This window comes from Oncorhynchus mykiss, chromosome 13 (genome assembly GCF_013265735.2).
Source record: "Oncorhynchus mykiss isolate Arlee chromosome 13, USDA_OmykA_1.1, whole genome shotgun sequence".
Lineage (NCBI taxonomy): Eukaryota > Metazoa > Chordata > Actinopteri > Salmoniformes > Salmonidae > Oncorhynchus > Oncorhynchus mykiss.
This window is the reverse complement of record NC_048577.1, coordinates 48,641,914-48,669,378: the sequence shown is the minus strand read 5'-3', so window position 1 is coordinate 48,669,378 and position 27,465 is coordinate 48,641,914. Positions and strand designations below refer to the sequence as shown.

Below are 27,465 nucleotides of genomic sequence, written 5' to 3'. Positions count from 1 at the left end.
CCTCACACAGATTTATGTAACTGTCTTTCCTTTTTATCTATAAAGGAATCATCTTTCAGCTTTGATATTTACAGCACCTCGCTTCCATCTTGGAGTTTTGGGGGGGGGGGGGGGGGTTACTTCATGAGTTGGTTATGGAGGTGACCTGTGTTACCTTGTTCTTATGTGTCCAATGTCCATAGCCTGAGGCACAGCACAGCCTCTGTTCCCACGTGTTAATTCTCTGGATAGAACAACTGACTGTCTCTGCCTGTGTGTGACCTTTGGTACCCCCAATGAACCCCACTGGAACCTGAAGGAATCACCAGATAATAATAGGAAATGATACCATTATGGAATGATCCTAGTATTAGATATGGTGCTGATGCTGCTGACACATGTCTTCTTCACCATCATCTCCAGATCAGAGAGACTCACATTTTCAACCTCTCCCTGTCTGAGTCTGTAATACCAACATGTTTCAAGCAGACCACCATAGTCCCTGTGCCCAAGAACACTAAGGTAACCTGCCTAAATGACTACCGACCTGTAGCACTCACGTCTGTAGCCATGAAATACTTTAAAAGGCTTGTCATGGCTCACATCAACACCATTATCCCAGAAACCCTAGACCCACTCCAATTTGCAGACCTCCCCAACAGATCCATAGATGATGCGATCACTATTGCGCTCCACACTGCCCTTTCCCACCTGGACAAAAGGAACACCTATGTGAGAATGCTATTCATTGACTACAGCTCAGCGTTCAACACTATAGTGCCCACAAAGCTCATCACTAAGCTAAGGACCCTGGGACTGAACACCTTCCTCTGCAACTGGATCCTGGACTTCCTGTCGGGCCGCCCCCAGGGGGTAAGGGTAGGTAACAACACATCCGCCACGCTGATCCTCAAAACTGGGGCCCCTCAGGGGTGCGTGCTCAGTCCCCTCCTGTACTCCCTGTACACTCATGACTGCACGGCCAGGCCCGACTCCAACACCATCATTAAGTTTACTGATGACACAACAGTGGTAGGCCTGATCAACGACAACAATGAGACAGCCTATAGGGAGGAGGTCAGAGACCTGACTGTGTGGTGCCAGGACAACAACCTCTCCCTCAACGTGATCAAGACAAAGGAGATGATTGTGGACTACAGGAAAAGGAAGACCGAGCACGCCCCCATTCTCATCGACGGGGCTGAAGTGGAGCAGGTTGAGAGCTTCAAGTTCCTTGGTGTCCACATCACCAACAAACTAACATGGTCCAAGCACACCAAGACAGTCGCGAAGAGGGCACAACAAAAACTATTCCCCCTCAGGAGACTGAAAAGATTTGGCATGGGTCCTCAGATCTTCAAAAGGTTTTACAGCTACATCCTCGAGAGCATCCTGACGGGTTGCATCACTGCCTGGTATGGCAGCTGCTCGGCCTCTGACCGCAAGGCACTACAGAGGGTAGTGCGTACAGCCCAGTACATCACCGAGGCCAAGCTTCTTGCCATCCAGGACCTCTATACCAAGCGATGTCAGAGGAAGGGCCTAAAATTGTCAAAGACTCCAGCCACCCTAGTCATAGACTGTTCTCTCTGCCATCGCACGGCAAGTGGTACCGGAGCGGCAAGTTTAGGTCCAAGAGGCTTCTAAACAGCTTCTACCTCCAAGCCATAAGACTCCTGAACAGCTAATTAAATGGCTACCCAGACTATTTGCATTGCCCCCCCCCCCCCCCCCCCCCCCCCCCCCCCCCCCCCTCTTATACGCTGCTGCTACTCTCTGTTATTATTTATGTATAGTCACTTTAATAACTCTACCTACATGTACATATTACCTCAATTATCTCGACACCGGTGTCCCGCACATTGACTCTGTACCCCCTGCATATAGCCTCGCTACTGTTATTTACTGCTGCTCTTCAATTAGTTGTTATTCTTATCGTTTACTTTTTTAAAGGTATTTTCTTAAAACTGCATTGTTGGTTAAGGGCTTGTAAGTAAGAATTTCACTGTAAAGTCTACATCTGTTGTATTTGGCGCATGTTTTTTAAATGTATTTTTATTTGTAATTAGGCCATGGTGCAGTATCCATATGTACCTGCAGAGGGAGACATTGAGTCAGTGCAGAAACAGCACAAATGTGGAAAGATATGGACACAGAGTTCTTTCTGTCATTAGCCTCACTCTCCTATTGAGAGCTTTGTAGAAAAACACCCATACATTTGGTCTGTTTACCAAACCAATATGCCTACAGATCAATACAATGTAATTCTGTCCAGTTCTTCACTTTAATCCTGCAGATGGGCTGTTAGACATTGTGCTGAGCTTTCACTAATAGACTTTATTCAGATAAAGGTAGTTTTTAAAGCACATACATTTTCCAATTCACAGTGTGTGGGTGAACTTCTCATCTGGTCTGGTGTCTTCTGAGAGGAGGCATCAGTGTCAGCCAGTCCTCTCCCTGCAACAGCAAGGTATAGGACAGAGAGTTGCTGAAACCTGTTATGTCATATGTGTCCTATCCATTGTCACTATCTTCACACTGTGGAATCTCAGAGTGCAAATCTCTGGAATAATAACAGTATTTGTGATTTGGCATGAGTTGGATGAGGGATTTAAATGTTGATAACGGGCAGATCAAGTGTCTTTTCAATAAGGTATTTGGCCAAAGAGTGGTGGATTACAAATGTATCTTAAGGAAAGAAGAGAAAGGGCATCATGGGAGACAGGGACTGATAATCTGTTTGGCTCTCTATGAGGTCAGACTGCTGCTGCCTCTGGTCTGACCCTGACCTTAGTCTGACCTGGAAGGAGAGAGGGAGAGAGAGGGGTGTGCGTGTGCATGTTTTATATGATAAGCTATGCAATGGACACACTTTTCTGTCTGACAATTATTGTTCTTGATATCACATCTGTACTTATCTCAAGTGGGACCTGCAGACTTACTCAGACTATTGACACATTCATTCTACTAAGTGTCTCGATGATGCAATAGCTTTCTGTCTCTTCTCCAAAGGAAAGATTATTGCCTATTTGAATGCTCTCTCTGTGCATTACAATGACATCATCCTCTCAGAGAAAATTACGTCATCCCTTCCGGGACCCTTCTTACCGCCCCAACCAATTGAGCTGAAACCAATTTCATTTTTTTCTATTGGCCCTGCCAGTTCCAGGAAACGCCTTCTCTTGCCTTCGGTTGGTTGAAGTGTTACCGATGCCCTGTGGTGATTGGTGTCAACTGCACATCTGTCTGTGCGTCTGACCATGAGAAGAATACAGAGGTGGAGATGACTAGCGGGTAATTTGGTTTTGACATTTATAGACGATTTGCATTTCTGTAGAAATAGGTTCAAAATCCATGAAAATAACACATTCTTTTATCATAAACCATATTTAGGCCTCAACATTTAACGACCCACTCTGCACAACAAAACATTAAATGGTGAAATATGTTGAAGACAAAAATTAATATTTGTGATATACATAGTTTATTATGTGGGGGGGGGGGGGGGGGGGGGGGTCACGGTCAAAAAGCCAGTGTGAGCAATAGGTGAGTTTTGAGCTGTGAATGACGCAGTTCTCATACTAGACACAAGAGGGGGAGAATGTTTCACTGTAGCCTACAATATGAGGCTGTAGAAGTTATTAGTCATTCTCTGATTTCCATACATGTCGGGTCTAACATTGAATGTGAGTGTAATTTTAATGTGTGTCAATGTAAAATGAAATCACGACTGTGCCTTTATGAGTGTGTGCGCGCGCGTTCCCATGCATCATCAATTAATTGTATAGCCCCGCGTGCGTGAGCGGGCGCGTGAGAGCTGCGAGTTTGTTTCTTTAAGACCCAGCACCTTTTTATCCGAGGGAGGGATGGATGGAGAATGAGGAGAGAGAGAAAGACGGGGGTTGTTTATGGTGAGGTGTAACGTCGCTCGCGCCCAGTGCCATCGTTTACATGTGTGAGAAGGGAGAGGGGAGGGGGTTGCTTGCTGGCAACTGGGGTTTCACGGCGATACGACTTTTAACCGCGAGATGCCCGGATGGGGTAAATGGGAATTATGTATTTTTTGCTTTCGACGATGACAAGGGTGAGATAAGATTATGAATACAACATTGGTATCTGACATGTAATTAATGTTGTGAGATGGAGCTGTGCATTATCTGCCAGCTGTTTTTGAGGAGGAGGATGGAGAGGGGGCAAGGCGGTGAGGCGGTGGGGTGTAACGCCTAACATTGGGTGTAACGGGATGCTTCATTGCCTACAATATAATTGGGGCATTTAAGAATATAAGAATGCATATTCTTTCATTTGTGCGTATAGCCTTTATTTCGTTTGCAGAATTATTTGCATAGAGGCCATTGGAAGGAAATCGGACGGGAAGAGGCTATAGGCTACATAGCCTAAATACATTACATCTTCTGTTTTATTTTATTCGCGTCGCTTTTCTGTTGTGACTGTGGTTTTAATTTATTAGGCCTAACATAGACCCTTCTCGCTAAATATATTTTCAGATTGTAACATACATGACAGTGTGATACAGAGGTTATTATGAGACAGAGATATATTCCCTTCTACAGACTACACATAGTCCATAATTACAATGATGACAATTTAAATTCAAATAGGTTATGAGACTGCCCGCATAAATACATGTCTGTCTGTCTATCTCTGTAGACTATTAAGGGATACATCCGGCTCGTTTATTTTACCCATGATCCCCCCTACTGAACGAGATGGCCAGGCTAAGGCTACAGCGTAACCCTCCATGACTCTCATTTCCGTGTATAACGCGCATCCATGATTAGCATTATGACTAATCGGCTGTATGGACAGATAAGAGCAGAGACCGATGGATGCATAGTTTCAGACAGACGTGTGCAACGGAGTAGGTTGCCGTGGATGCTGGACAGAAGTAATGCAATAGGCTCCAACTATGTATTCTCCTGATTAGTCATTGTGGTGGAACAGAGATAGGTGTGTGTGTGTTTGATGTTCAATGAATATGTGAAGTGTTTGTGTGCGAGAGAGATGAGAGAGAACGTGTTTGTGTGCATGCCTATGGAGGTTGATTAGACAGATTTTTTCTTCATCAAGTCAAATGCTTTCATTGTGCAATACATAGGCTACTGTAGGTGTCTTAATTGTCTGGCCTGCTCTGTAAACAGCTTCTTCCAACTGGCTATGACATATTTGATTTAGTCATTATCATAATGGCTTTGTGTCTGTACTGGCCACCCAATCATCTCACCTGGTCCACCCACATCTCAGAAAAGGGGTTCTCCACTTCCTCCTCTTCCGGCCTGGATTGTCTTTATGATGTTGGTTACTAACAAACTGTTCTCTAAAATCTGTTGCATTATTAGATCCAAGGATGAGGCTCTTTCAACTTGTCAATTACAATTATATAAGTTGATTGAGAGCCTTGAGAGTTTAATGGAAAAAAACACTATAATTTCTCTCTTAATTTCCCCTGTTTCTCTCTTCCTTTCACCTGTTTCTCTCTTCCTTTCCCCTGTTTCTCTCTTCTTTTCCCCTGTTTCTCTCTTCTTTTCCCCTGTTTCTCTCTTCCTTTCCCCTGTTTCTCTCTTCCTTTCCCCTGTTTCTCTCTTCCTTTCCCCTGTTTCTCTCCTCCTTTCCCTTGTTTCTCTCTTCTTTTCCCCCGTTTCTCTCTTCCTTTCCCCCGTTTCTCTCCTTCTTTCCCCCGTTTCTCTCTTCCTTTCCCCCGTTTCTCTCTTCTTTTCCCCTGTTTCTCTCTTCCTTTCCCCTGTTTCTCTCTTCTTTTCCCCTGTTTCTCTCTTCCTTTTCCCTGTTTCTCTCTTCCTTTCTCCTGTTTCTCTCTTCTTTTCCCCTGTTTCTCTCTTCCTTTCCCCTGTTTCTCTCCTCCTTTCCCCTGTTTCTCTCTTCCTTTCCCCTGTTTCTCTCTTCCTTTCCCCTGTTTCTCTCCTTCTTTCCCCCGTTTCTCTCTTCCTTTCCCCCGTTTCTCTCTTCTTTTCCCCTGTTTCTCTCTTCCTTTCCCCCGTTTCTCTCCTCCTTTCCCCCGTTTCTCTTTTCTTTTCCCCCGTTTCTCTCTTCTTTTCCCCCGTTTCCCTCTTCCTTTCCCCCGTTTCTCTCTTCCTTTCCCCCGTTTCTCTCTTCCTTTCCCCCGTTTCTCTCCTCCTTTCCCCCGTTTCTCTCCTCCTTTCCCCCGTTTCTCTCCTCCTTTCCCCCGTTTCTCTCCTCCTTTCCCCGTTTCTCTCCTCCTTTCCCCTGTTTCTCTCCTCCTTTCCCCCGTTTCTCTCTTCTTTTCCCCCGTTTCTCTCTTCCTTTCCCCCATTTCTCTTTTCCTTTCCCGTGTTTCTCTCCTCCTTTCCCCCGTTTCTCTCCTCCTTTCCCCCGTTTCTCTCCTCCTTTCCCCTGTTTCTCTCTTCTTTTCCCCTGTTTCTCTCTTCTTTTCCCCTGTTTCTCTCTTCCTTTCCCCTGTTTCTCTCTTCCTTTCCCCTGTTTCTCTCTTCCTTTCCCCTGTTTCTCTCTTCCTTTCCCCTGTTTCTCTCCTCCTTTCCCCTGTTTCTCTCTTCCTTTCCCCTGTTTCTCTCTTCTTTTCCCCTGTTTCTCTCTTCTTTTCCCCTGTTTCTCTCTTCCTTTCCCCTGTTTCTCTCTTCCTTTCCCCTGTTTCTCTCTTCCTTTCCCCTGTTTCTCTCTTCCTTTCCCCTGTTTCTCTCTTCTTTTCCCCTGTTTCTCTCTTCCTTTCCCCTGTTTCTCTCCTCCTTTCCCCTGTTTCTCTCTTCCTTTCCCCTGTTTCTCTCTTCCTTTCCCCTGTTTCTCTCTTCCTTTCCCCCGTTTCTCTCTTATTTTCCCCAGTTTCCAATCATCTTGTTCTCTATTTTCCAGCTGCTTCTCTCATCTGTCTGAAGACCACCCTGGGGTGTCCAAGGCCCTCCACTACACCTGCCCTCCCTCTTGCCCCCTCCCTAAACTCCTAGACACCACCATGGACTCCTCCTATCTCGTCCTACTACTCTAGACCTTGCCTTGCCGCACCCTAAAGGTACCTCACAATTACCTGGGCCCTGTCACTCAGCCAGACTCACTGAGACAACCAATCAGTTGTTATCACCACAAGCAGAGAGCCAATCAGGTGTTTGCTAGACACAGCAGAGCTATTCCTATTGTAGCAATACATCCAAAGGAGCTAATTCGGTGAAGCCAGGAAGTAGAGATGAGGAAGTAGCAAGGTACAGAGTGACAAGCCGTTAACCAACCAAACACAGGCTTGTTAGTGATGACTGTGACGTCTTATTCATAGGGAGGTGAGGTACAGAGGAGAGAGAAGGGTAACAGAGTGCCACCATTCTGCTTGCCTGTCAACCAACCTCTCTCACATAGTGACAGGAGAAAAGGATAAGGACACAAACATAAGAGAGAGACCAAGGGCCAAAGCTAGGCAGAGAGAAATAGAGAGAGAGAGAGACAAAAGAGAATAGAGTGCCCTTCACACCTTACCTCATACAAGCATACACACTTGAAACTAAATTCTGTGGGCTCCTTGAAGCAAATTCTCCCAGAACAATCCCACAATCCCACACTCTCCACCGACACCCACCAACTTTCAGCTAACACCCCACACACTCTCCGGCCTCAAGATGATGTGCGAGGTGATGCCCACCATCTCTGAGGATGGGCGTGGCGGGAGTGGAGGAGGGCCTTCCTCTCCGGGAGGGAGTGGCGGGGGAATGGGAGGCGGTATGGGGGGTGGGTACGGGGGCAGAGGGGAGCCCCGGGGCGGAGGTGACGAGGGGGGCAGCACAGGGAATCTGGAATCTCTGATGGTGAACATGCTGACGGAGAGGGAGAGGCTGCTGGACAGCCTGAGGGAGACCCAGGACAGTCTGGGGACAGCCCAGCTTCGACTCCGAGACCTGGGCCATGAGAAGGACTCCCTCTCGAGACAGCTGTCCATCGCCCTACCACAGGTACACACGGGGAGTGGGTGTGTGTCTGTGTGTGTGTGTACATTTGTGCGTCCGTGTTTGCGTGTGCACTTGCGTATGTGGCTGCCTGTGTGTGTGTGTTTCTGTGTGCATGAGTGCGTGTCGTATGTGTGTTTACATACTAAGTGTGAGATCTGGAGAAAGAATCTATAGAGACCTTTCTGTTGCCTCGCTGCAAACACATTGTAAGTGTGAAAGAGAGAGAGTGAGTGTATACTGTGCATTCGGAAAGTATTCAGACCCCTTGACTTTTTTCACATTATGTTACTTACAGCCTTATTCTAAAATTGATTAAATTAAATATTTCCCTCATCAATCTACACACAATATCCCATAATGACAAAGTGAAAACAAGTTTTTAGAATAAAAAATAAACTAAAATACCTTATTTACATAAGTATTCAGACCCTTTGCTATGAGACTCCATGCTGTTTGTTTGGGATCAGATGCATCCTGTTTCCATTGATCATCCTTGAGATGTTTCTACAACTTGATTGGAATCCACCTGTGGTAAATTTAATTGATTGGACATGATTTGGAAAGGCACACACCTGACTATATAAGGTCCCAAAGTTGACAGTGGCCTCCATCATTATTAAATGGAAGAAGTTTGGAACCATCAAGACTCTTCCTAGAGCCAGGCCAAACTGAGCAATCGTGGGAGAAGGGCCTCGAGAACCCGATGGTCACTCTGACAGAGCTCAAAAGTTCATCTGTGGAGAAGGGAGGACCTTCCAGAAGGACAACAATCTCTGCAGCACCGCCAATCAGACCTTTATGGTAGAGTGGCCAGATGGAAGACACTCCTCAGTAAAAGGCACATGACAGCCCGCTTGGAGTTTGCCAAAAGGCACCTAAAGGACTCTCAGACCATGAGAAACAAGATTCTCTGGTCTGATGAAACCAAGATTGAACTCTTTGGCCTGAATGCCAAGTGTTACGTCTGGAGGAAACCTGGCACCATCCCTACGGTAAAGCATGGTGGTTGCAGCATCATGCTGTGGGAATGTTTTTCAGTGACATGGACTGGGAGACTAGTCAGGATCGAGGGAAAGATGAACAGAGCAAAGTACAGAAAACCTGCTCCAGAGCGCTCAGGACTTCAGACTGGGGAAAAGGTTCACCTTCCAACAGGACAATGACCCTAAGCCCACAGCCAAGACTACGCAGGAGTGGTTTCGGGACAACTCTCTGAATGTCCTTGAGTGGCCCAGCCAGAGCCCGGACTTGAACCTGATCGAACATCTCTGTAGAGACCTGAAAATAGCTGTGCAGCGACGCTTCCCATCCAACCTGACAGAACTTGAGAGGATCTGCAGAGAAGAATGGGAGAAACTCCCCAAATACAGGTGTGCCAAGCTTGTGGCGTCATACCCAAGAAAACGCAAGTCTGTAATCGCTGCCAAAGGTGCTTCAACAAAATACTGAGTAAAGGGTCTGAATACTTATGTAAATGTTATATTTCAGTTTTTTATGCTCAGACGTTATCATGGGTTCTGGTTTTATGTTGCTTCTCTTATCCATACTGAGCTATCCTGCTATCTACTGGACTCACCAATGAGCTGTTCAGTTTTTTACTGAGTTGTTCCATCTGTACTTAGCTGTTCCGTCTGTTCTTGTTGGTATGTGGTTGTTCCTGCTCCTACGGACCACTTCTGGTGCATACTGAGCAGGGCTGTGGCTGAATCATGACTTAGACTTCATGACAGACAGTTACATATTATTGGCGGTTCCATTCAATTGAGTAAAGACCTCTATAATACCCAGACCTCTATAATACCCAGGCCAATATTAGCCCACATCCTTATGCCCGTGGAGTAATCATTCTAGTGTGACTGACGCCACTGAACATGCGAAAAGGACTCCATCTTGGATTTCAGACAGGCAGTCTCCCTGGATGCCTAAGATGAGTGATGCGGTTTATTTTGTTAGAACCCATATGTTCTCTGAACTATTGAAAGCAATAACAGATGTGATAGGACAATGTGTTCTTACTGAGAATGACTGGACATTAAAGGGCCATATTACCTCACTGAGAGGGGGATCAATATGGTGCACACATCTTCGGACACATACATGATGCGAGCAGCACAGAGCGCTGTGATAGATTCAACACTAGCGCTAGCAGCACAGAGCGCTGTGATAGATTCAACACTAGGGCTAGCAGCACAGAGTGCTGTGATAGATTCAACGCTAGCGCTAGCAGCACAGAGCGCTGTGATAGATTCAACACTAGCGCTAGCAGCACAGAGCGCTGTGATAGATTCAACACTAGGGCTAGCAGCACAGAGCGCTGTGATAGATTCAACACTAGCGCTAGCAGCACAGAGCGCTGTGATAGATTCAACACTAGCGCTAGCAGCACAGAGCGCTGTGATAGATTCAACACTAGCGCTAGCAGCACAGAGCGCTGTGATAGATTCAACACTAGGGCTAGCAGCACAGAGCGCTGTGATAGATTCAACACTAGCGCTAGCAGCACAGAGCGCTGTGATAGATTCAACACTAGCGCTAGCAGCACAGAGCGCTGTGATAGATTCAACACTAGCGCTAGCAGCACAGAGCGCTGTGATAGATTCAACACTAGCGTTAGCAGCACAGAGCGCTGTGATAGATTCAACACTAGCGCTAGCAGCACAGAGCGCTGTGATAGATTCAACACTAGCGCTAGCAGCACAGAGCGCTGTGATAGATTCAACACTAGCGCTAGCAGCACAGAGCGCTGTGATAGATTCAACACTAGCGCTAGCAGCACAGAGCGCTGTGATAGATTCAACACTAGCGCTAGCAGCACAGAGCGCTGTGATAGATTCAACACTAGGGCTAGCAGCACAGCGCGCTGTGATAGATTCAACACTAGAGCTAGCAGCACAGAGCGCTGTGATAGATTCAACACTAGAGCTAGCAGCACAGAGCGCTGTGATAGATTCAACACTAGCGCTAGCAGCACAGCGCGCTGTGATAGATTCAACACTAGAGCTAGCAGCACAGAGCGCTGTGATAGATTCAACACTAGAGCTAGCAGCACAGAGTGCTGTGATAGATTCAACACTAGAGCTAGCAGCACAGAGTGCTGTGATAGATTCAACACTAGGGCTAGCAGCACAGAGTGCTGTGATAGATTCAACACTAGAGCTAGCAGCACAGAGTGCTGTGATAGATTCAACACTAGAGCTAGCAGCACAGAGCGCTGTGATAGATTCAACACTAGAGCTAGCAGCACAGAGCGCTGTGATAGATTCAACACTAGAGCTAGCAGCACAGAGCGCTGTGATAGATTCAACACTAGAGCTAGCAGCACAGAGTGCTGTGATAGATTCAACACTAGCGCTAGCAGCACAGAGCGCTGTGATAGATTCAACACTAGCGCTAGCAGCACAGAGCGCTGTGATAGATTCAACACTAGGGCTAGCAGCACAGAGCGCTGTGATAGATTCAACACTAGGGCTAGCAGCACAGAGTGCTGTGATAGATTCAACACTAGCGCTAGCAGCACAGAGCGCTGTGATAGATTCAACACTAGCGCTAGCAGCACAGAGCGCTGTGATAGATTCAACACTAGAGCTAGCAGCACAGAGCGCTGTGATAGATTCAACACTAGCGCTAGCAGCACAGAGCGCTGTGATAGATTCAACACTAGGGCTAGCAGCACAGAGTGCTGTGATAGATTCAACACTAGAGCTAGCAGCACAGAGCCCTGTGATAGATTCAACACTAGAGCTAGCAGCACAGAGCGCTGTGATAGATTCAACACTAGGGCTAGCAGCACAGAGTGCTGTGATAGATTCAACACTAGAGCTAGCAGCACAGAGCGCTGTGATAGATTCAACACTAGCGCTAGCAGCACAGAGCGCTGTGATAGATTCAACACTAGAGCTAGCAGCACAGAGCCCTGTGATAGATTCAACACTAGCGCTAGCAGCACAGAGCGCTGTGATAGATTCAACACTAGGGCTAGCAGCACAGAGCGCTGTGATAGATTCAACACTAGAGCTAGCAGCACAGCGCATTGTGAAAGATTCAACACCAGCAGGGTTCATTGAGTGCGTCTGCTCAGAGTGTGCCGCCACTGCTGAGAAAGAGAGAGGGAGAGTGGAGAGAGACAGATTGATAGAGAGAGAGGGCTGCAGAGTGAGAATAAGAGCATGGTACAGAGAGAGAACTGGTGGTGTGAAACACACACACAGACTAACGAATCAGGCCAATGTGCATATTGCTGCATACTAATGATGGAGCTTCTGGCATCTATTCTTAGGTGTTCTGGGTTATCACATGGAGAGATAGAGATGGATGAAGGATTGTGAGGATGAGAGCGGAGAAGGCTGAGTGAGAGGATGAGAGGGAGAGATGGAGGCTCGGTACAGTCGAGACACCTTGAGGTAGTTTATGATCACATTGTGTCTTGGACTGTGGAGGGGGAGTGAGACAAGGATAGTAGAAAGAAAGAACTAGAGAGAGAACGCATATAATTGTGGGATATTGGTGCCAAAAGCTGTCTTTTCAGCTAGAATCAATCCCAGAATTCCAAATTCCTATGGGTCTGCTGTGTACCATCTGTACATCACCCCTAACTTTCCCCCTGTCTTCTTTTCCCTTTTTCCCCTGTCGTCTTTTTCCCTTTTTCCCCTGTCTTCTTTTCCCTTTTTCCACTGTCTTCTTTTCCCTTTTTCCCCTGTCTTCTTTTTCCACTGTCTTCTTTTCCCTTTTTCCCCTGTCTTCTTTTCCCCTGTCGTCTTTTTCCCTTTTTCCCCTGTCGTCTTTTTCCCCTGTCGTCTTTTTCCCCTGTCTTCCTTTTCCCTTTTTCCCCTGTCTTCTTTTCCCCTGTCGTCTTTTTCCCTTTTTCCCCTGTCGTCTTTTCCCCCTGTCTTCTTTTTCCCCTGTCTTCTTTTTCCCTTTTTCCCCTGTCGTCTTTTTCCCTTTTTCCCCTGTCGTCTTTTTCCCGTCGTCTTTTTCCCCTGTCGTCTTTTAACCTTTTTCCCCTGTCGTCTTTTTCCCTTTTTCCCGTCGTCTTTTTCCCCTGTCGTCTTTTTCCCTTTTTCCCCTGTCGTCTTTTTCCCCTGTCGTCTTTTTCCCCTGTCGTCTTTTTCCCCTGTCTTCTTTTTCCCCTGTCTTCTTTTTCCCTTTTTCCCCTGTCGTCTTTTTCCCCTGTCTTCTTTTCCCCCTGTCTTCTTTTTCCCTTTTTCCCCCGTCGTCTTTTTCCCTTTTTCCCCTGTTGTCTTTTTCCCTTTTTCCCGTCGTCTTTTTCCCCCGTCGTCTTTTTCCCTTTTTCCCCTGTCGTCTTTTTCCCTTTTTCCCCTGTCGTCTTTTTCCCCTGTCGTCTTTTTCCCTTTTTCCCGTCGTCTTTTTCCCCTGTCGTCTTTTTCCCTTTTTCCCGTCGTCTTTTTCCCCTGTCGTCTTTTTCCCCCGTTGTCTTTTTCCCTTTTTCCCCGTCGTCTTTTTCCCCTGTCGTCTTTTTCCCTTTTTCCCCTGTCGTCTTTTTCCCTTTTTCCCCTGTCGTCTTTTTCCCTTTTTCCCCTGTCGTCTTTTTCCCCTGTCGTCTTTTTCCCCTGTCGTCTTTTTCCCCTGTCGTCTTTTTCCCTTTTTCCCCTGTCGTCTTTTTCCCTTTTTCCCCTGTCGTCTTTTTCCCTTTTTCCCCTGTCGTCTTTTTCCCCTATCGTCTTTTTCCCTTTTTCCCTGTCGTTTTTTTTTCCTTTTTCCCCATGTCGTCTTTTTCCCCTGTCGTCTTTTTCCCCTATCGTCTTTTTCCCTTTTTCCCGTCGTTTTTTTTCCCTTTTTCCCCTGTCGTCTTTTTCCCTTGTCGTCTTTTTCCCCTATCGTCTTTTTCCCTTTTTCCCCGTCGTCTTTTTCCCTTTTTCCCGTCGTTTTTTTTTCCTTTTTCCCATGTCGTCTTTTTCCCTTTTTCCCCTGTCGTCTTTTTCCCTTTTTCCCCTGTCGTCTTTTTCCCTTTTTCCCCTGTCGTCTTTTTCCCCTGTCGTCTTTTTCCCTTTTTCCCCTGTCTTCTTTTTCCCTTTTTCCCCTGTCGTCTTTTTCCCCTGTCGTCTTTTTCCCTTTTTCCCCTGTCTTCTTTTTCCCTTTTTCCCCTGTCGTCTTTTTCCCCTGTCGTCTTTTTCCCTTTTTCCCCTGTCTTCTTTTTCCCTTTTTCCCCTGTCGTCTTTTTCCCCTGTCGTCTTTTTCCCTTTTTCCCCTGTCTTCTTTTTCCCTTTTTCCCCTGTCGTCTTTTTCCCCTGTCGTCTTTTTCCCTTTTTCCCCTGTCGTCTTTTTCCCTTTTTCCCCTGTCTTCTTTTTCCCTTTTTCCCCTGTCGTCTTTTTCCCCTGTCGTCTTTTTCCCCTGTCGTCTTTTTCCCTTTTTCCCCTGTCGTCTTTTTCCCTTTTTCCCCTGTCGTCTTTTTCCCTTTTTCCCCTGTCGTCTTTTTCCCCTATCGTCTTTTTCCCTTTTTCCCTGTCGTTTTTTTTTCCTTTTTCCCCATGTCGTCTTTTTCCCCTGTCGTCTTTTTCCCCTATCGTCTTTTTCCCTTTTTCCCGTCGTTTTTTTTCCCTTTTTCCCCTGTCGTCTTTTTCCCTTGTCGTCTTTTTCCCCTATCGTCTTTTTCCCTTTTTCCCCGTCGTCTTTTTCCCTTTTTCCCGTCGTTTTTTTTTCCTTTTTCCCATGTCGTCTTTTTCCCTTTTTCCCCTGTCGTCTTTTTCCCTTTTTCCCCTGTCGTCTTTTTCCCTTTTTCCCCTGTCGTCTTTTTCCCCTGTCGTCTTTTTCCCTTTTTCCCCTGTCTTCTTTTTCCCTTTTTCCCCTGTCGTCTTTTTCCCCTGTCGTCTTTTTCCCTTTTTCCCCTGTCTTCTTTTTCCCTTTTTCCCCTGTCGTCTTTTTCCCCTGTCGTCTTTTTCCCTTTTTCCCCTGTCTTCTTTTTCCCTTTTTCCCCTGTCGTCTTTTTCCCCTGTCGTCTTTTTCCCTTTTTCCCCTGTCTTCTTTTTCCCTTTTTCCCCTGTCGTCTTTTTCCCCTGTCGTCTTTTTCCCTTTTTCCCCTGTCGTCTTTTTCCCTTTTTCCCCTGTCTTCTTTTTCCCTTTTTCCCCTGTCGTCTTTTTCCCCTGTCGTCTTTTTCCCCTGTCGTCTTTTTCCCTTTTTCCCCTGTCGTCTTTTTCCCTTTTTCCCCTGTCGTCTTTTTCCCCTATCGTCTTTTTCCCGTCGTTTTTTTTCCTTTTTCCCATGTCGTCTTTTTCCCTTTTTCCCCTGTCGTCTTTTTCCCCTGTCGTCTTTTTCCCCTGTCGTCTTTTTCCCCTGTCGTCTTTTTCCCTTTTTCCCCTGTCGTCTTTTTCCCCTGTCGTCTTTTTCCCCTGTCGTCTTTTTCCCTTTTTCCCCTGTCGTCTTTTTCCCCTGTCGTCTTTTTCCCCTGTCGTCTTTTTCCCCTGTCGTCTTTTTCCCCTGTCGTCTTTTTCCCTTTTTCCCCTGTCGTCTTTTTCCCTTTTCCCCTGTCGTCTTTTTCCCTTTTTACCCTGTCTTCTTTTTCTCTTTTCTCCTCTATCAGTAGTTACCACCGATGTGCACACTGACAGCCCAGTCCCTAATATTCCTACCAGTCCACTGAACACAATAATCAACAGTGTTATGTTATAATGCTCCAGGGCATGTAGAATTACACCATATACTGGAAGAGCTGGACTGAGCACCAATGTCTCTCAGTGGCTTGTGGAAACGCCCATGATTCAGTCTTCACATGCTCCAGGACACGGGCGGTTGCATGCCTTTCCTTACTGTGACACTGATAGTGAATGTGTGTCACGGCTTGGTCACGCACGGGTAAAGTCCATCTGAGCCAAGATGGCCGACAGGACAGAGGATGGTACAGTGTCATATGTGGCCATATGTCAGCCTAGCCTACACAACATGGCTGGCCCCGCCATGGCCATGAGGAATGGCCATGAGGTGTTCACTGGAGTGTTATGAGCAACCCAGGTCAGGAACATAGACATTATCTGCTCCCAGATATACGTAGTTGGAAACTCAACGTCATACTATAGTCGACTCAGTGATCAGTGGAGGCTGGTGGGAGGAGCTATAGGAGGACGGGCTCATTGTAATGGCTGGAATGGAATGCATGGAATGGGGTCAAATGTGGTTTCCATATCTTTGTGTGTGATCCCCTTCTATTTATACCATTTTGGACATTACAATGAGCTCGTCCTCCTATAGCTCCTCCCACCAGCCTCCACTGTGTGTGTATGTGTCACACCAGTGTGTCACAGGTCTGTAATTTAAATGTAAATTTTTTTCTTGTTGAAATGTTTTTGTGCTTAATTGTGTCTTGTTGAACTGTTTGTAATTGTGCTGTATGTATGTGTGCTAATGTACTGTATATGATTATGGCTACATACAGTGTATTGTGAGTAACGTCGCCCCCTTGTGTCTCTGCAGGAGTTTGCAGTGCTGACCAAAGAGCTGAATGTCTGCCGGGAGCAGCTGCTGGAGAGAGAGGAGGAGATAGCAGAACTCAAGGCAGAGAGGAACAACACACGGGTTAGTGTGTGTGTGTGTGTGTGTGTGTGTGTGTGTGTGTGTGTGTGTGTGTGCGCGCGTGTGCGTGTGCGCGTGTTGAATTGTGGGCTTAAGTGTACGTCTTTGTGTCTATTGATGTGTGCATGTCTATTCATGCACGCATATGTTTACGCTTGAGTATGTCTGTATACCTATATGTTATACAGTTCAGTTTGTATTTGTACAATACATTCACAGATTTCAAAACACACTGTGTGCCCTCAGCCCCCTACTCCACCACTACCACATCGACAGTACTAAATCCATGTGTGTGTATAGTGCGTATGTTTTTGTGTGTGTAAGTGTCTGTGCCAATGTTTGTTGTGTCACAGTCCCCGTTGTTCCATAAGGTGTTTTTTTTATCTGTTTTTCAAATCTAATTTTACTGCCTGTGTCAGTTACTTGATGTGGAACAGAGTTCCATGTAGTCATGGCTCTATGTAGTACTTCCGTTGTCTGTTCTGGACTTGGGGACTGTGAAGAGACCTCTGGTGACATGTCTTGTGGGGTATGCATGGGTGTCCGAGCTGTGTGCCTCCCAAAGTCTGTTCTGGACTTGGGGACTGTGGAGAGACTTCTTGTGGCATGTCTTGTTGGGTATGCATGGGTGTCCTAGCTGTGTGCCAGTAATTTAGACAGACAGCTCGGTGTATTCAACATGTCAATACCTCTCATAAATAAAAGTAGTGATGAAGTCAATCTCTCCTCCACTTTCTGCCAGTAGAGATTGACATGGGTATTATTAATATTAGCTCACTGTGTACATCCAAGGGTCAGCCGTGCTGCCCTGTTCTGAGCCAATTGCAATTTTCCTAAGTCCTTTTTTTTGTGGCAGCTGACCACACGACTGAACAGTAGTCAAGGTGCGACAAAACTAGGGCCTGTAGGACCTGCCTTGTTGATAGTGTTGTTAAGAAGGTAGAAACTAGGGCCTGTAGGACCTGCCTTGTTGATAGTGTTGTTAAGAAGGTAGAAACTAGGGCCTGTAGAACCTGCCTTGTTGATAGTGTTGATAAGAAGGTAGAAACTAGGGCCTGTAGGACCTGCCTTGTTGATAGTGTTGATAAGAAGGTAGAAACTAGGGCCTGTAGAACCTGCCTTGTTGATAGTGTTGATAAGAAGGTAGAAACTAGGGCCTGTAGGACCTGCCTTGTTGATAGTGTTGTTAAGAAGGTAGAAACTAGGGCCTGTAGGACCTGCCTTGTTGATAGTGTTGTTAAGAAGGTAGAAACTAGGGCCTGTAGGACCTGCCTTGTTGATAGTGTTGTTAAGAAGGTAGAAACTAGGGCCTGTAGGACCTGCCTTGTTGATAGTGTTGTTAAGAAGGTAGAAACTAGGGCCTGTAGGACCTGCCTTGTTGATAGTGTTGTTAAGAAGGTAGAAACTAGGGCCTGTAGGACCTGCCTTGTTGATAGTGTTGTTAAGAAGGTAGAAACTAGGGCCTGTAGGACCTGCCTTGTTGATAGTGTTGTTAAGAAGGTAGAAACTAGGGCCTGTAGGACCTGCCTTGTTGATAGTGTTGTTAAGAAGGTAGAAACTAGGGCCTGTAGGACCTGCCTTGTTGATAGTGTTGTTAAGAAGGTAGAAACTAGGGCCTGTAGGACCTGCCTTGTTGATAGTGTTGTTAAGAAGGTAGAAACTAGGGCCTGTAGGACCTGCCTTGTTGATAGTGTTGTTAAGAAGGTAGAAACTAGGGCCTGTAGAACCTGCCTTGTTGATAGTGTTGTTAAGAAGGTAGAAACTAGGGCCTGTAGGACCTACCTTGTTGATAGTGTTGTTAAGAAGGTAGAAACTAGGGCCTGTAGGACCTGCCTTGTTGATAGTGTTGTTAAGAAGGTAGAAACTAGGGCCTGTAGGACCTGCCTTGTTGATAGTGTTGTTAAGAAGGTAGAAACTAGGGCCTGTAGAACCTGCCTTGTTGATAGTGTTGTTAAGAAGGTAGAAACTAGGGCCTGTAGGACCTGCCTTGTTGATAGTGTTGTTAAGAAGGTAGAAACTAGGGCCTGTAGGACCTGCCTTGTTGATAGTGTTGATAAGAAGGTAGAAACTAGGGCCTGTAGGACCTGCCTTGTTGATAGTGTTGTTAAGAAGGTAGAAACTAGGGCCTGTAGGACCTGCCTTGTTGATAGTGTTGTTAAGAAGGTAGAAACTAGGGCCTGTAGGACCTGCCTTGTTGATAGTGTTGTTAAGAAGGTAGAAACTAGGGCCTGTAGGACCTGCCTTGTTGATAGTGTTGTTAAGAAGGTAGAAACTAGGGCCTGTAGGACCTGCCTTGTTGATAGTGTTGTTAAGAAGGTAGAAACTAGGGCCTGTAGGACCTGCCTTGTTGATAGTGTTGTTAAGAAGGTAGAAACTAGGGCCTGTAGAACCTGCCTTGTTGATAGTGTTGTTAAGAAGGTAGAAACTAGGGCCTGTAGAACCTGCCTTGTTGATAGTGTTGTTAAGAAGGTAGAAACTAGGGCCTGTAGGACCTGCCTTGTTGATAGTGTTGTTAAGAAGGTAGAAACTAGGGCCTGTAGAACCTGCCTTGTTGATAGTGTTGATAAGAAGGTAGAAACTAGGGCCTGTAGGACCTGCCTTGTTGATAGTGTTGATAAGAAGGCAGAGCATCGCTTTATTATAGATGGACTTCTCTCCATCTTAGCTACTGTTGTATCAATTTGTTTTGACCATGACCGTTTACAATCCAGGGTTACTCCAAGCAGTTTAGTCATCTCAACTTGCTCAATTTTCACATGATTTATTACAAGATTTAGTTGAGGTTTAGTGAGTGTTTTGTTCCAAATACAATGCTTTTAGTTTTATAAATATTTAGGACTAACTTATTCCTTGCCATCCACTCTGAAACTAACTGCAGCTCTTTGTTAATAAGTGTTGCAGTCATTTCAGTAGCTGTAGTAGCTGACGTGTTGAGTCATCCACATACATAGACACTCTGGCTTTACTCAAAGTCAGTGGCATGTCGTTAGTAAAAATGGAAAACCCTGGGGAATTCCTGATTCTAACTGGATTATATTTGAGAGGCTTCCATTAAAGAACATCCTCTTGTGTTGTGTTAGACAAGTAACTCTTTATCCACGTTATGGCTTGGGGTGTAAAGCCATAACACATACGTTTTTCCAGCAGCAGACTATGATCGATAATGTCAAAAGCTGCACTGAAGTCTAACAAGACAGCCCCCACAATCATTTTATCATCAATTTCTCTCAGCCAGTCATCAGTCATTTGTGTAAGTGCTGTGCGTGTTGAGTGTCCTTCCCTATAAGCATGCTGAAATTCTGTTGTCATGTAGATCAGATCCTTATTCCAAGTGGCCCCTGCTCTCTGTGTGTCTAGCTGCTGCTGGAGCATCTGGAGTGCCTGGTGTCTCGTCATGAGCGCAGTCTGAGGATGACAGTGGTGAAGAGGCAGGCCCAGTCTCCTGCCGGGGTCTCCAGCGAGGTGGAGGTCCTCAAGGCCCTCAAGTCCCTGTTCGAACACCACAAAGCCCTGGACGAGAAGGTGTGTGTGTGTGTGTGTGTGTGTGTGTGTGTGTGTGTGTGTGTGTGTGTGTGTGTGTGTGTGTGTGTGTGTGTGTGTGTGTGTGTGTGGGTAAAAGGCTGGACAAGAAGGTCAGTCTGGGTGCTAAATGGAGGAGTGAGTGGGCTGGCTCCACAGGATTTCCGTTTCTGTACTAACATCCACCTCTCTCTCTCACCTTCACTCCCACTCTCTTTCTCCCTTTCCACTATCTCGTCTTTCTCTCCCCCTCTGTCTGTCTTGGACCTCCTTAGGTGCGAGAGAGGTTACGTGTGGCTCTGGAGCGAGTGACTGTTTTAGAGGAAGAGCTGGAGTCCTCCTCAAATGAGGTGAGTTATCCTCCTCTGCTCGTTCTCCTTTTCCTCTGTCCGCAGATAAAGCATCTTTTCTAAACCTTCCTGTTCTCCATCTCTACCTAGTGCCATTCTCTACGAGACCAAATCAAAAGACGCCAACAAGGCTTAGAAAATGGGAAAGAGGTGAGGGGATTTATGCTGTATTGGCTGAAGTAAATGTTGAAGTATTAGTGTCTCATGTGCTGCATAGTTTGCTTGGAGTTTAAGGAGTCGCATCACATTTCCATCTTTACATGATCTTGTCTTTCCCTTGTCGTTTTCCTCTCCTTCTTCCTCTCACAGCGGCTGCCCAATGGACCCTCCTCCATCCTGGAGGATGGAGAGATTGACAGAGAGAGACAGAGAGAAACAGAGATAGAGCGGCAGAGAGCAGAGCTGGCCCAGCTGAAAGAAAGACTGGCCCTCATGTGCAGACAGGTGAGTGACAAATAGAGATAACTAACAGTTTGAGTCATACATACACCAGACATACATGTGTTATAAGGAATATGACTTTCATAGATGTGATACTGACCCAGATGGTGGCTTCTTGTGTGTAAATATTATGTCACTCTCCAGGTTGGGGAGATCGAGGAACAGTTGACTGCAGCTAGGAGGGAGGTGACCAAGTCAGAGGAAGCCAATCAGAAACTGCAGAGGGATGTGAAGGAGGTGAGCTCTACTTCCCAATTGGTTGAAAATACACGTGTGTGTCAGCATCTCATTGCGATAGAGAAAAATGTTTGTCTGTTTTCCCTACTCTATTAGCAAAATGTAACAGTTTCCTGTGGCATCAGAGCCATTTTCCTACTTGGCAGCAATAACTGCTACTGTACTATACTGTATGTGTGAGACTTACCCTGTAGCCATGGCAACAGTATCACTAGTAAACAGGCAAGCGTGTGGATAGAAGCTAGCGCTGTCACTCACACAGCCACCTCCTCCTCCTCTCCCTCCCATTCCTCCTCCTCCTTCTTCCCTCCCCCTCCTCCGCCCTCCTCCTCCTCCTCCCCCTCCTCTCCCTCCTCCTCCTCCTCCTCTCCCTCCTCGGCCTCCTCCCCTCCCTCCTCTCCCTCCTCCTCTCCCTCTCCCTCCTCCTCTCCCTCCTCTCCCTCCTCTCCCTCCTCCTCCTCTCCCTCCTCCTCCTCTCCTTCCTCCTCTCCCTCCTCCTCATCTCTATCCTCCTCCTCCTCCTCTCCTTCCTCCTCTCCATCCTCCTCCCCCTCCTCTCCCTCCTCCTCCCCCTCCTCTCCCTCTCCCCCCTCCTCTCCCTCCTCCTCTCCCTCCTCTCCCTCTTCCTCCTCCTCCTACCCCTCCTCCTCTCCCTCCTCCTCCCCCTCCTCTCCCTCTCCCCCCTCCTCTCCCTCCTCCTCTCCCTCCTCTCCCTCTTCCTCCTCCTCCTACCCCTCCTCTCCTTCCTCCTCCCCCTTCTCTCCCTCCTCCTCCTCCTCCTCCAGGACTTGTGCAATAACATCTGTCACTTGGCAGCGACGTGTTTCCTCTGTCAACAATTTCCTTCAACTAACCATTATCATACTTCAGCTACAGTTCTAGTGGTTTAGCCAGCAGCGCCAAGTCTCTTTGATCATGCCCGACTTTTATGTTTTTCTCCCTCTTTCTATTTCTCTCTTTTCCTCTGTCTGTCCCTCCCCCTTTTACCTCTCTATCAGGCTCTTTGTCAGAGGGAGGACATGGAGGAGAGAATAACTACTTTAGAACGCAGGTAAATACAACTGTCTATCCACCCCCCCTGAATACACCAGGGAATGTCTTTTGCCATAGGCAATTGTGTCTGTTGTGTTCAGTTGTACGACATTGCCTTCAAGATGTGTCTGCTGTATGTCATTGTGCTGTGTGCCTGCAGGTACCTAAGTGCCCAGAGGGAGGCGACGTCTCTCCACGACATTAAAGACAGGCTGGAGAATGACCTGGCCAGTAAAGACTCCCTCTACAGGCAGGTGGGTGAAGCGACCTGCTTTCTCCTAGTTGTTTCTGCTAGTGGAGAGGATTGGTAGTTTAGCAATGATAAAAGCTCTGCATTTTGCGTTCAGGGTTAAGAATTATTTTTGTTACTGACTGTGAGGTTAAATTCCTTCTCCTCCTTCTCTTCCTCCTCATCTTACCTCTTCCTCCTCCTCATCCTCCTCCACTCCTGCAGAGTGAGGAGAAGAACAGGCAGCTCCAGGAGCGTCTAGACGATGCCAAGCAGAAGCTGCAGCAGACCCTGCAGAGGGCCGAGACGCTGCCTGAGATAGAGGCCCAGCTCGCCCAGAGAGTGGCTGCACTCAACAAGGTACACCACCTCCACTAGGTGTGTGTGTGTGTGTGTGTGTGTGTGTGTGTGTGTGCATCCAAGCGTGCATTCGAGTGTAAAATCGACAGCACGCTCAAATCAAATAAATATCAAATCAAAATCTGAAATAAATCAATAGTTGCTACGAGCCCTGCATGATAATGGATGCTGCTTCATCACACTGTTCATCACACTGTTCACATTGTAGTTCAGCCTCAGGTGCAGAACATGTCAAGAGCTCTATGATAATTGATTGCTTGTATCATAAAACTGTCATTTATAACAAACATGATTGTCAAGGAGATGTAAATGTCTCAATCATCAGCATAACCCTAAAGAACCAATTATGTAGTACTTGTTGAGGCAAGTTGGCTGAAATGTCACTCCAAATAAGATTCATGTACACTGACCTCAGTGGAGGCTCCTCAGAGGAGGAAGGGGAGGTGTCACGCGGGACTAGGTGGGTGAAGGAATCAGGCACAGAGAGTTCCACTGGGGAAAAGTGCTCTTTAATACGGCACACAAAAATGACAAGCCCAACAACACAGGGGCGGACAACAAAGTGACTACCCAAAAACACAGGGTGCCAAGTCCAGAAAATATAACCACCTCTACCTAAAACGCACACTTAACATAAAGACAATCCTGCACAAAACAAGAGCGGGTACACGTACTTAAAATAGGGAAGCTCATTAAGCCATACAAAAGAACAAAGGTGAAACTAATAAGACAATACAAACAGACAAACAAAAAAGTACCCCCCCCCCCCCCCCCCCCTCCTGACGCGCGGCTCCCGCAGCGGGGCCGCCACCGGCCTCGAGGACGACCCAGAGAGCGAGGCGTCGGCCGTTCTCCCGCTAGTCTTAGCGACTCCTGGACGGCTTTCCAGGTGTCCTTGGAGCGCTGTACCCATTCCTCTACCGCAGGAGCCTCTGTCTGGCTCTGATGCCATGGGGCCAGGACCGGCTGGTAACCCAACACACACTCAAAAGGGGACATGTTCGTTGAGGAGTGGCGGAGGGAGTTCTGAGTGAGCTCAGCCCAAGGAACATACCTCGCCCACTCACCAGGCCGGTCCCGGCAATATGACCGCAGAAACTTGCCCACATCCTGGTTTACGCGCTCCACCTGCCCATTACTCTCGGGGTGAAAACCTGAGGTCAAGCTGTCCGCACTGTCCTTTCGATGCCAGGATGACCCGAGGAGGGGAGGGTATGAGCCCAACGGATTAGCTTATCCCGGACCCCCCTCGGCACGTACTGAGCCCCCGCTGGACAGTTAGGGGGGGCCGGCACTAACCGTGAGGCCCTCTCTATCTCCGCGTCCACCTCCCATACTACCGGTGCCACGAGACATGAAGGTGGAATGATGGGAGTTAGCTTAACGGACCGCTTCTCGGTATCATAGAGGCGGGACAGCGTGTTGGCTTTGGTGTTTTGGAAGCCTTTCCGGTACGAGATGGTGAACCGAAACCGAGTAAAAAACATGGCCCATCTAGCTTGACGTGGATTTAGTCTCCTCGCTGCCCGGATATACTTGAGATTACAATGGTCAGTCCATATGAGAAAAGGGTGTTTCGCCCCCTCAAGCCAATGTCTCCACACCTTCAGAGCCTTGACGACAGCTAACAACTCCCGGTCCCCCATAGTTCCGCTCCGCCAGACCGAGCTTCCTCGAAAAGAAGGCACAAGGGCGGAGCTTGGGTGGCACGCCCGAGCGCAGGGACAGCACGGCCCCGACCCCATCCTCGGACGTGTCCACCTCCACTATGAACGCTAAAGAGAGGTCTGGATGTGCATTGGTGAACAGCTCCTTCAGACGACTGAAAGCTCTGCCGCCTCTGCTGACCAACGCAAGCGCACCGGTCCTCCCTTCAGCAGTGAGGTAATGGGAGCAGCCACCTGACCAAAACCCTGGATAAACCTCCGGTAGTAATTGGCAAACCCTAAAAACTGCTGCACCTTTTTCACCATGGTTGGAGTCGGCCAATTACGCACGGCTGTAACGCGGCCACACTCCATCACCACCCCGGAGGTGGAAATACGATAACCCAGAAAGGAAACGGCCTGTTTGAAGAACACACATTTCTCCGCCTTGCAATATAGGTCATGCTCCAGCAGTCGCCTAAGTACCTTACGCACCAGAGACACGTGCGCCGCGCGTGTGGCAGAATAGATCAAGATGTCATCGATGTACACTACCACTCCCTGCCCGAGCAGGTCTCGGAGAATCTCATCTACGAAGGATTGGAAGACGGCTGGAGCATTTTTCAACCCATATGACGCATGACGCGGTACTCATAATGGCCAGGTGTAGTACTAAATGCGGCTTTCCACTCATCTCCTCCCCAGATACTCACCAGATTATACGCACTCCTCAGGGCCAGTTTTGTGAAGAAGCGCGCCCCGTGAAGTGATTCCACCGCCGTAGCGATGAGAGGTAGTGGGTAACTAAACCCCACTGTGATGGAATTTAGACCCCGATAATCAATGAACGGACGCAGACCTCCCTCCTTCTTCTTCACACAAAAGAAGCTTGAGGAGACGGGTGATGCTGAGGGCCGAATGTACCCCTGTCCCAGCGATTCAGCAACATATGTCTCCATAGCTACTGTCTCCTCCTGGGACAAGGGGTACACGTGAGTCCTAGGAAGTGCAGCGTTCTCCAGGAGGTCTATCGCGCAGTCCCCTCGACGATGGGGTGATAATTGGGTCGCCTTCCTTTTACTGAAGGCGATAGCCAAATCGGCATATTTAGAGGGAATGCGCATGGTGGAAACCTGGTCTGGACTCTCCACCGTAGTCGCACCAACGACAACTCCTATACACCTGCCTGAACACTCCTCTGACCTTAAGAGCCCCATGTCGCCAGAAAATCACCTGGTTGTGCTGAGCTAGCCAGGGAATTCCCAACACCACTGGAAACGCAGGTGAATCTATAAGGAACAGACTAATCTGCTCCTTATGACTCCCCTGCGTTACCATGTCCAGCGGCACCGTGGCCTCCCTGACCACTCCTGACCCTAATGGTCGGCTATCTAAGGAGTGCACAGGGAAAGGTAGCGACACAAGGGGAATCCCTAGCCTTAACGCGAGCCCCCGATCCATGAAATTCCCAGCTGCGCCTGAATCAACTAGCGCCTTATGCTGTAGAGAGGGAAAAAACCCAGGGAAAGAGGTTAACACATACATATGACCGACAGGAAGCTCTGGGTGAGTCTGGTGCTGACTCACCTGGGGTGATCAAGTAGTACTCCGCCTGCCCTCCCGACTCCCAGATGAGTTCCTCCAGCACCGGTCGGCCGTGTGTCCTCGCCGACCACAACTGGTGCAGGAGGAAACTCCTCCTCCAGTCCCCCTCGAAGCCGCCCCCCCTAACTCCATAAGGATAGGAGCAGGAGGGCCGGGAGGTGGAAATGACAGGACCTGTTCCGAATCCCCTCGGGCAGCCAGCAGGTTGTCAAGACGGATGGACATGTCGATGAGCTCATCCAGCGTGAGGGTGGTGTCCCAACACGCTAGCTCCCTCTAGACGTCCTCCCTGAGGCTACATCGGAAATGGTCTATCAAGGCCCTGTCGTTCCACCCTGCTCCTGCAGCCAAGGTCCTGAACTCCAGGGCAAAGCCCTGCCGTTCCACCCCGCTCCTGCAGCCAAGGTCCTGAACTCCAGGGCAAAGCCCTGTCGTTCCACCCTGCTCCTGCAGCCAAGGTCCTGAACTCCAGGGCAAAGCCATGCCGTTCCACCCCGCTCCTGCAGCCAAGGTCCTGAACTCCAGGGCAAATTCCTGCGCGCTCCTCGTCTCCTGCCTGATGCAGGTGGAACAGCCGTTCACCCGCGGCACGACCCTCTGGTGGATGATCAAATACAGCTCGGAATCGGCGGGTGAATTCGAGGTAGTGATCCCTCGCCGTGTCTGGGCCATTCCACACTGTGTTTTCCCACTCTAGGGCTCGTCCAGTCAGACAGGAGACGAGGACGCTCACGCTCTCTTCCCCGGAGGGAGTAGGACGAACGGTCGCCAGGTAAAGTTCAAGTTGTAGGAGGAACCCCTGACACCCAGCCGCCGTTCCATCATACTCCCGTGGGAGCGCCAGCCGAAGAGCCCCGGAGCCGGATGCGGTAGCAGGGGCAGGAGGTGCTGGAGGAGGGGGTGCTGGAGATGAGGTGGGAAGGCCACTCCTCTCCCATCGATCCATCCTCTCCATCATTAGATCCATCGCTGAACCAGTCCTGTGGAGAACACTAGTATGATGGAGGACCCTTTCCTCCATCGATGGGAGAGGAGGTGCGGCTGCTCCTGCTGATTCCATGTTGTTTAGGTGCGGGATTCTGTCACGTGGGACTAGGTGGGTGAAGGAATCAGGCACAGAGAGTTCCACTGGGGAAAAGTGCTCTTTAATACGGCACACAAAAATGACAAGCCCAACAACACAGGGGCGGACAACAAAGTGACTACCCAAAAACACAGGGTGCCAAGTCCAGAAAATATAACCACCTCTACCTAAAACGCACACTTAACATAAAGACAATCCTGCACAAAACAAGGGCGGGTACACGTACTTAAAATAGGGAAGCTCATTAAGCCATACAAAAGAACAAAGGTGAAACTAATAAGACAATACAAACAGACAAACGAAAAAGGGATTGGTGGCGGCTAGTAGGACGGTGACGACGACCGCCGAGCACCGCCCGAACAGGCAGGGGAGCCAACTTCGGCGGAAGTCGTGACAGGAGGACCATCCTCCTCAGGGAATTTCATAAAAAATAAAAATGGTAAAACATTTAAGTTACCCTTTTTAGATAAATCTATACTAAATATAATCACATGTCACCAAATAATTGATTAAAACAC

General features: G+C 47.9%; 1 protein-coding gene across 1 annotated transcript in view; it reads left to right on the top strand.

Annotated features, from left to right (window-relative positions):
• The first annotated feature begins 3,789 nt into the window (after positions 1-3,789).
• Positions 3,790-27,465, top strand: part of LOC110485203 (liprin-alpha-3) — a 41,784-nt gene continuing 18,108 nt past the window's right edge. Inside the window, exons 1-11 of the mRNA XM_036941350.1 lie at positions 3,790-4,063; positions 6,844-7,925; positions 16,346-16,447; positions 19,802-19,966; positions 20,239-20,313; positions 20,404-20,463; positions 20,623-20,757; positions 20,899-20,991; positions 21,990-22,042; positions 22,184-22,277; positions 22,478-22,612. Of these exons, the coding sequence (XP_036797245.1) occupies positions 7,596-7,925; positions 16,346-16,447; positions 19,802-19,966; positions 20,239-20,313; positions 20,404-20,463; positions 20,623-20,757; positions 20,899-20,991; positions 21,990-22,042; positions 22,184-22,277; positions 22,478-22,612 (1,242 nt within the window). The 5' untranslated portion in view covers positions 3,790-4,063; positions 6,844-7,595. The remainder of the gene's footprint in view (positions 4,064-6,843; positions 7,926-16,345; positions 16,448-19,801; positions 19,967-20,238; positions 20,314-20,403; positions 20,464-20,622; positions 20,758-20,898; positions 20,992-21,989; positions 22,043-22,183; positions 22,278-22,477; positions 22,613-27,465) is intronic.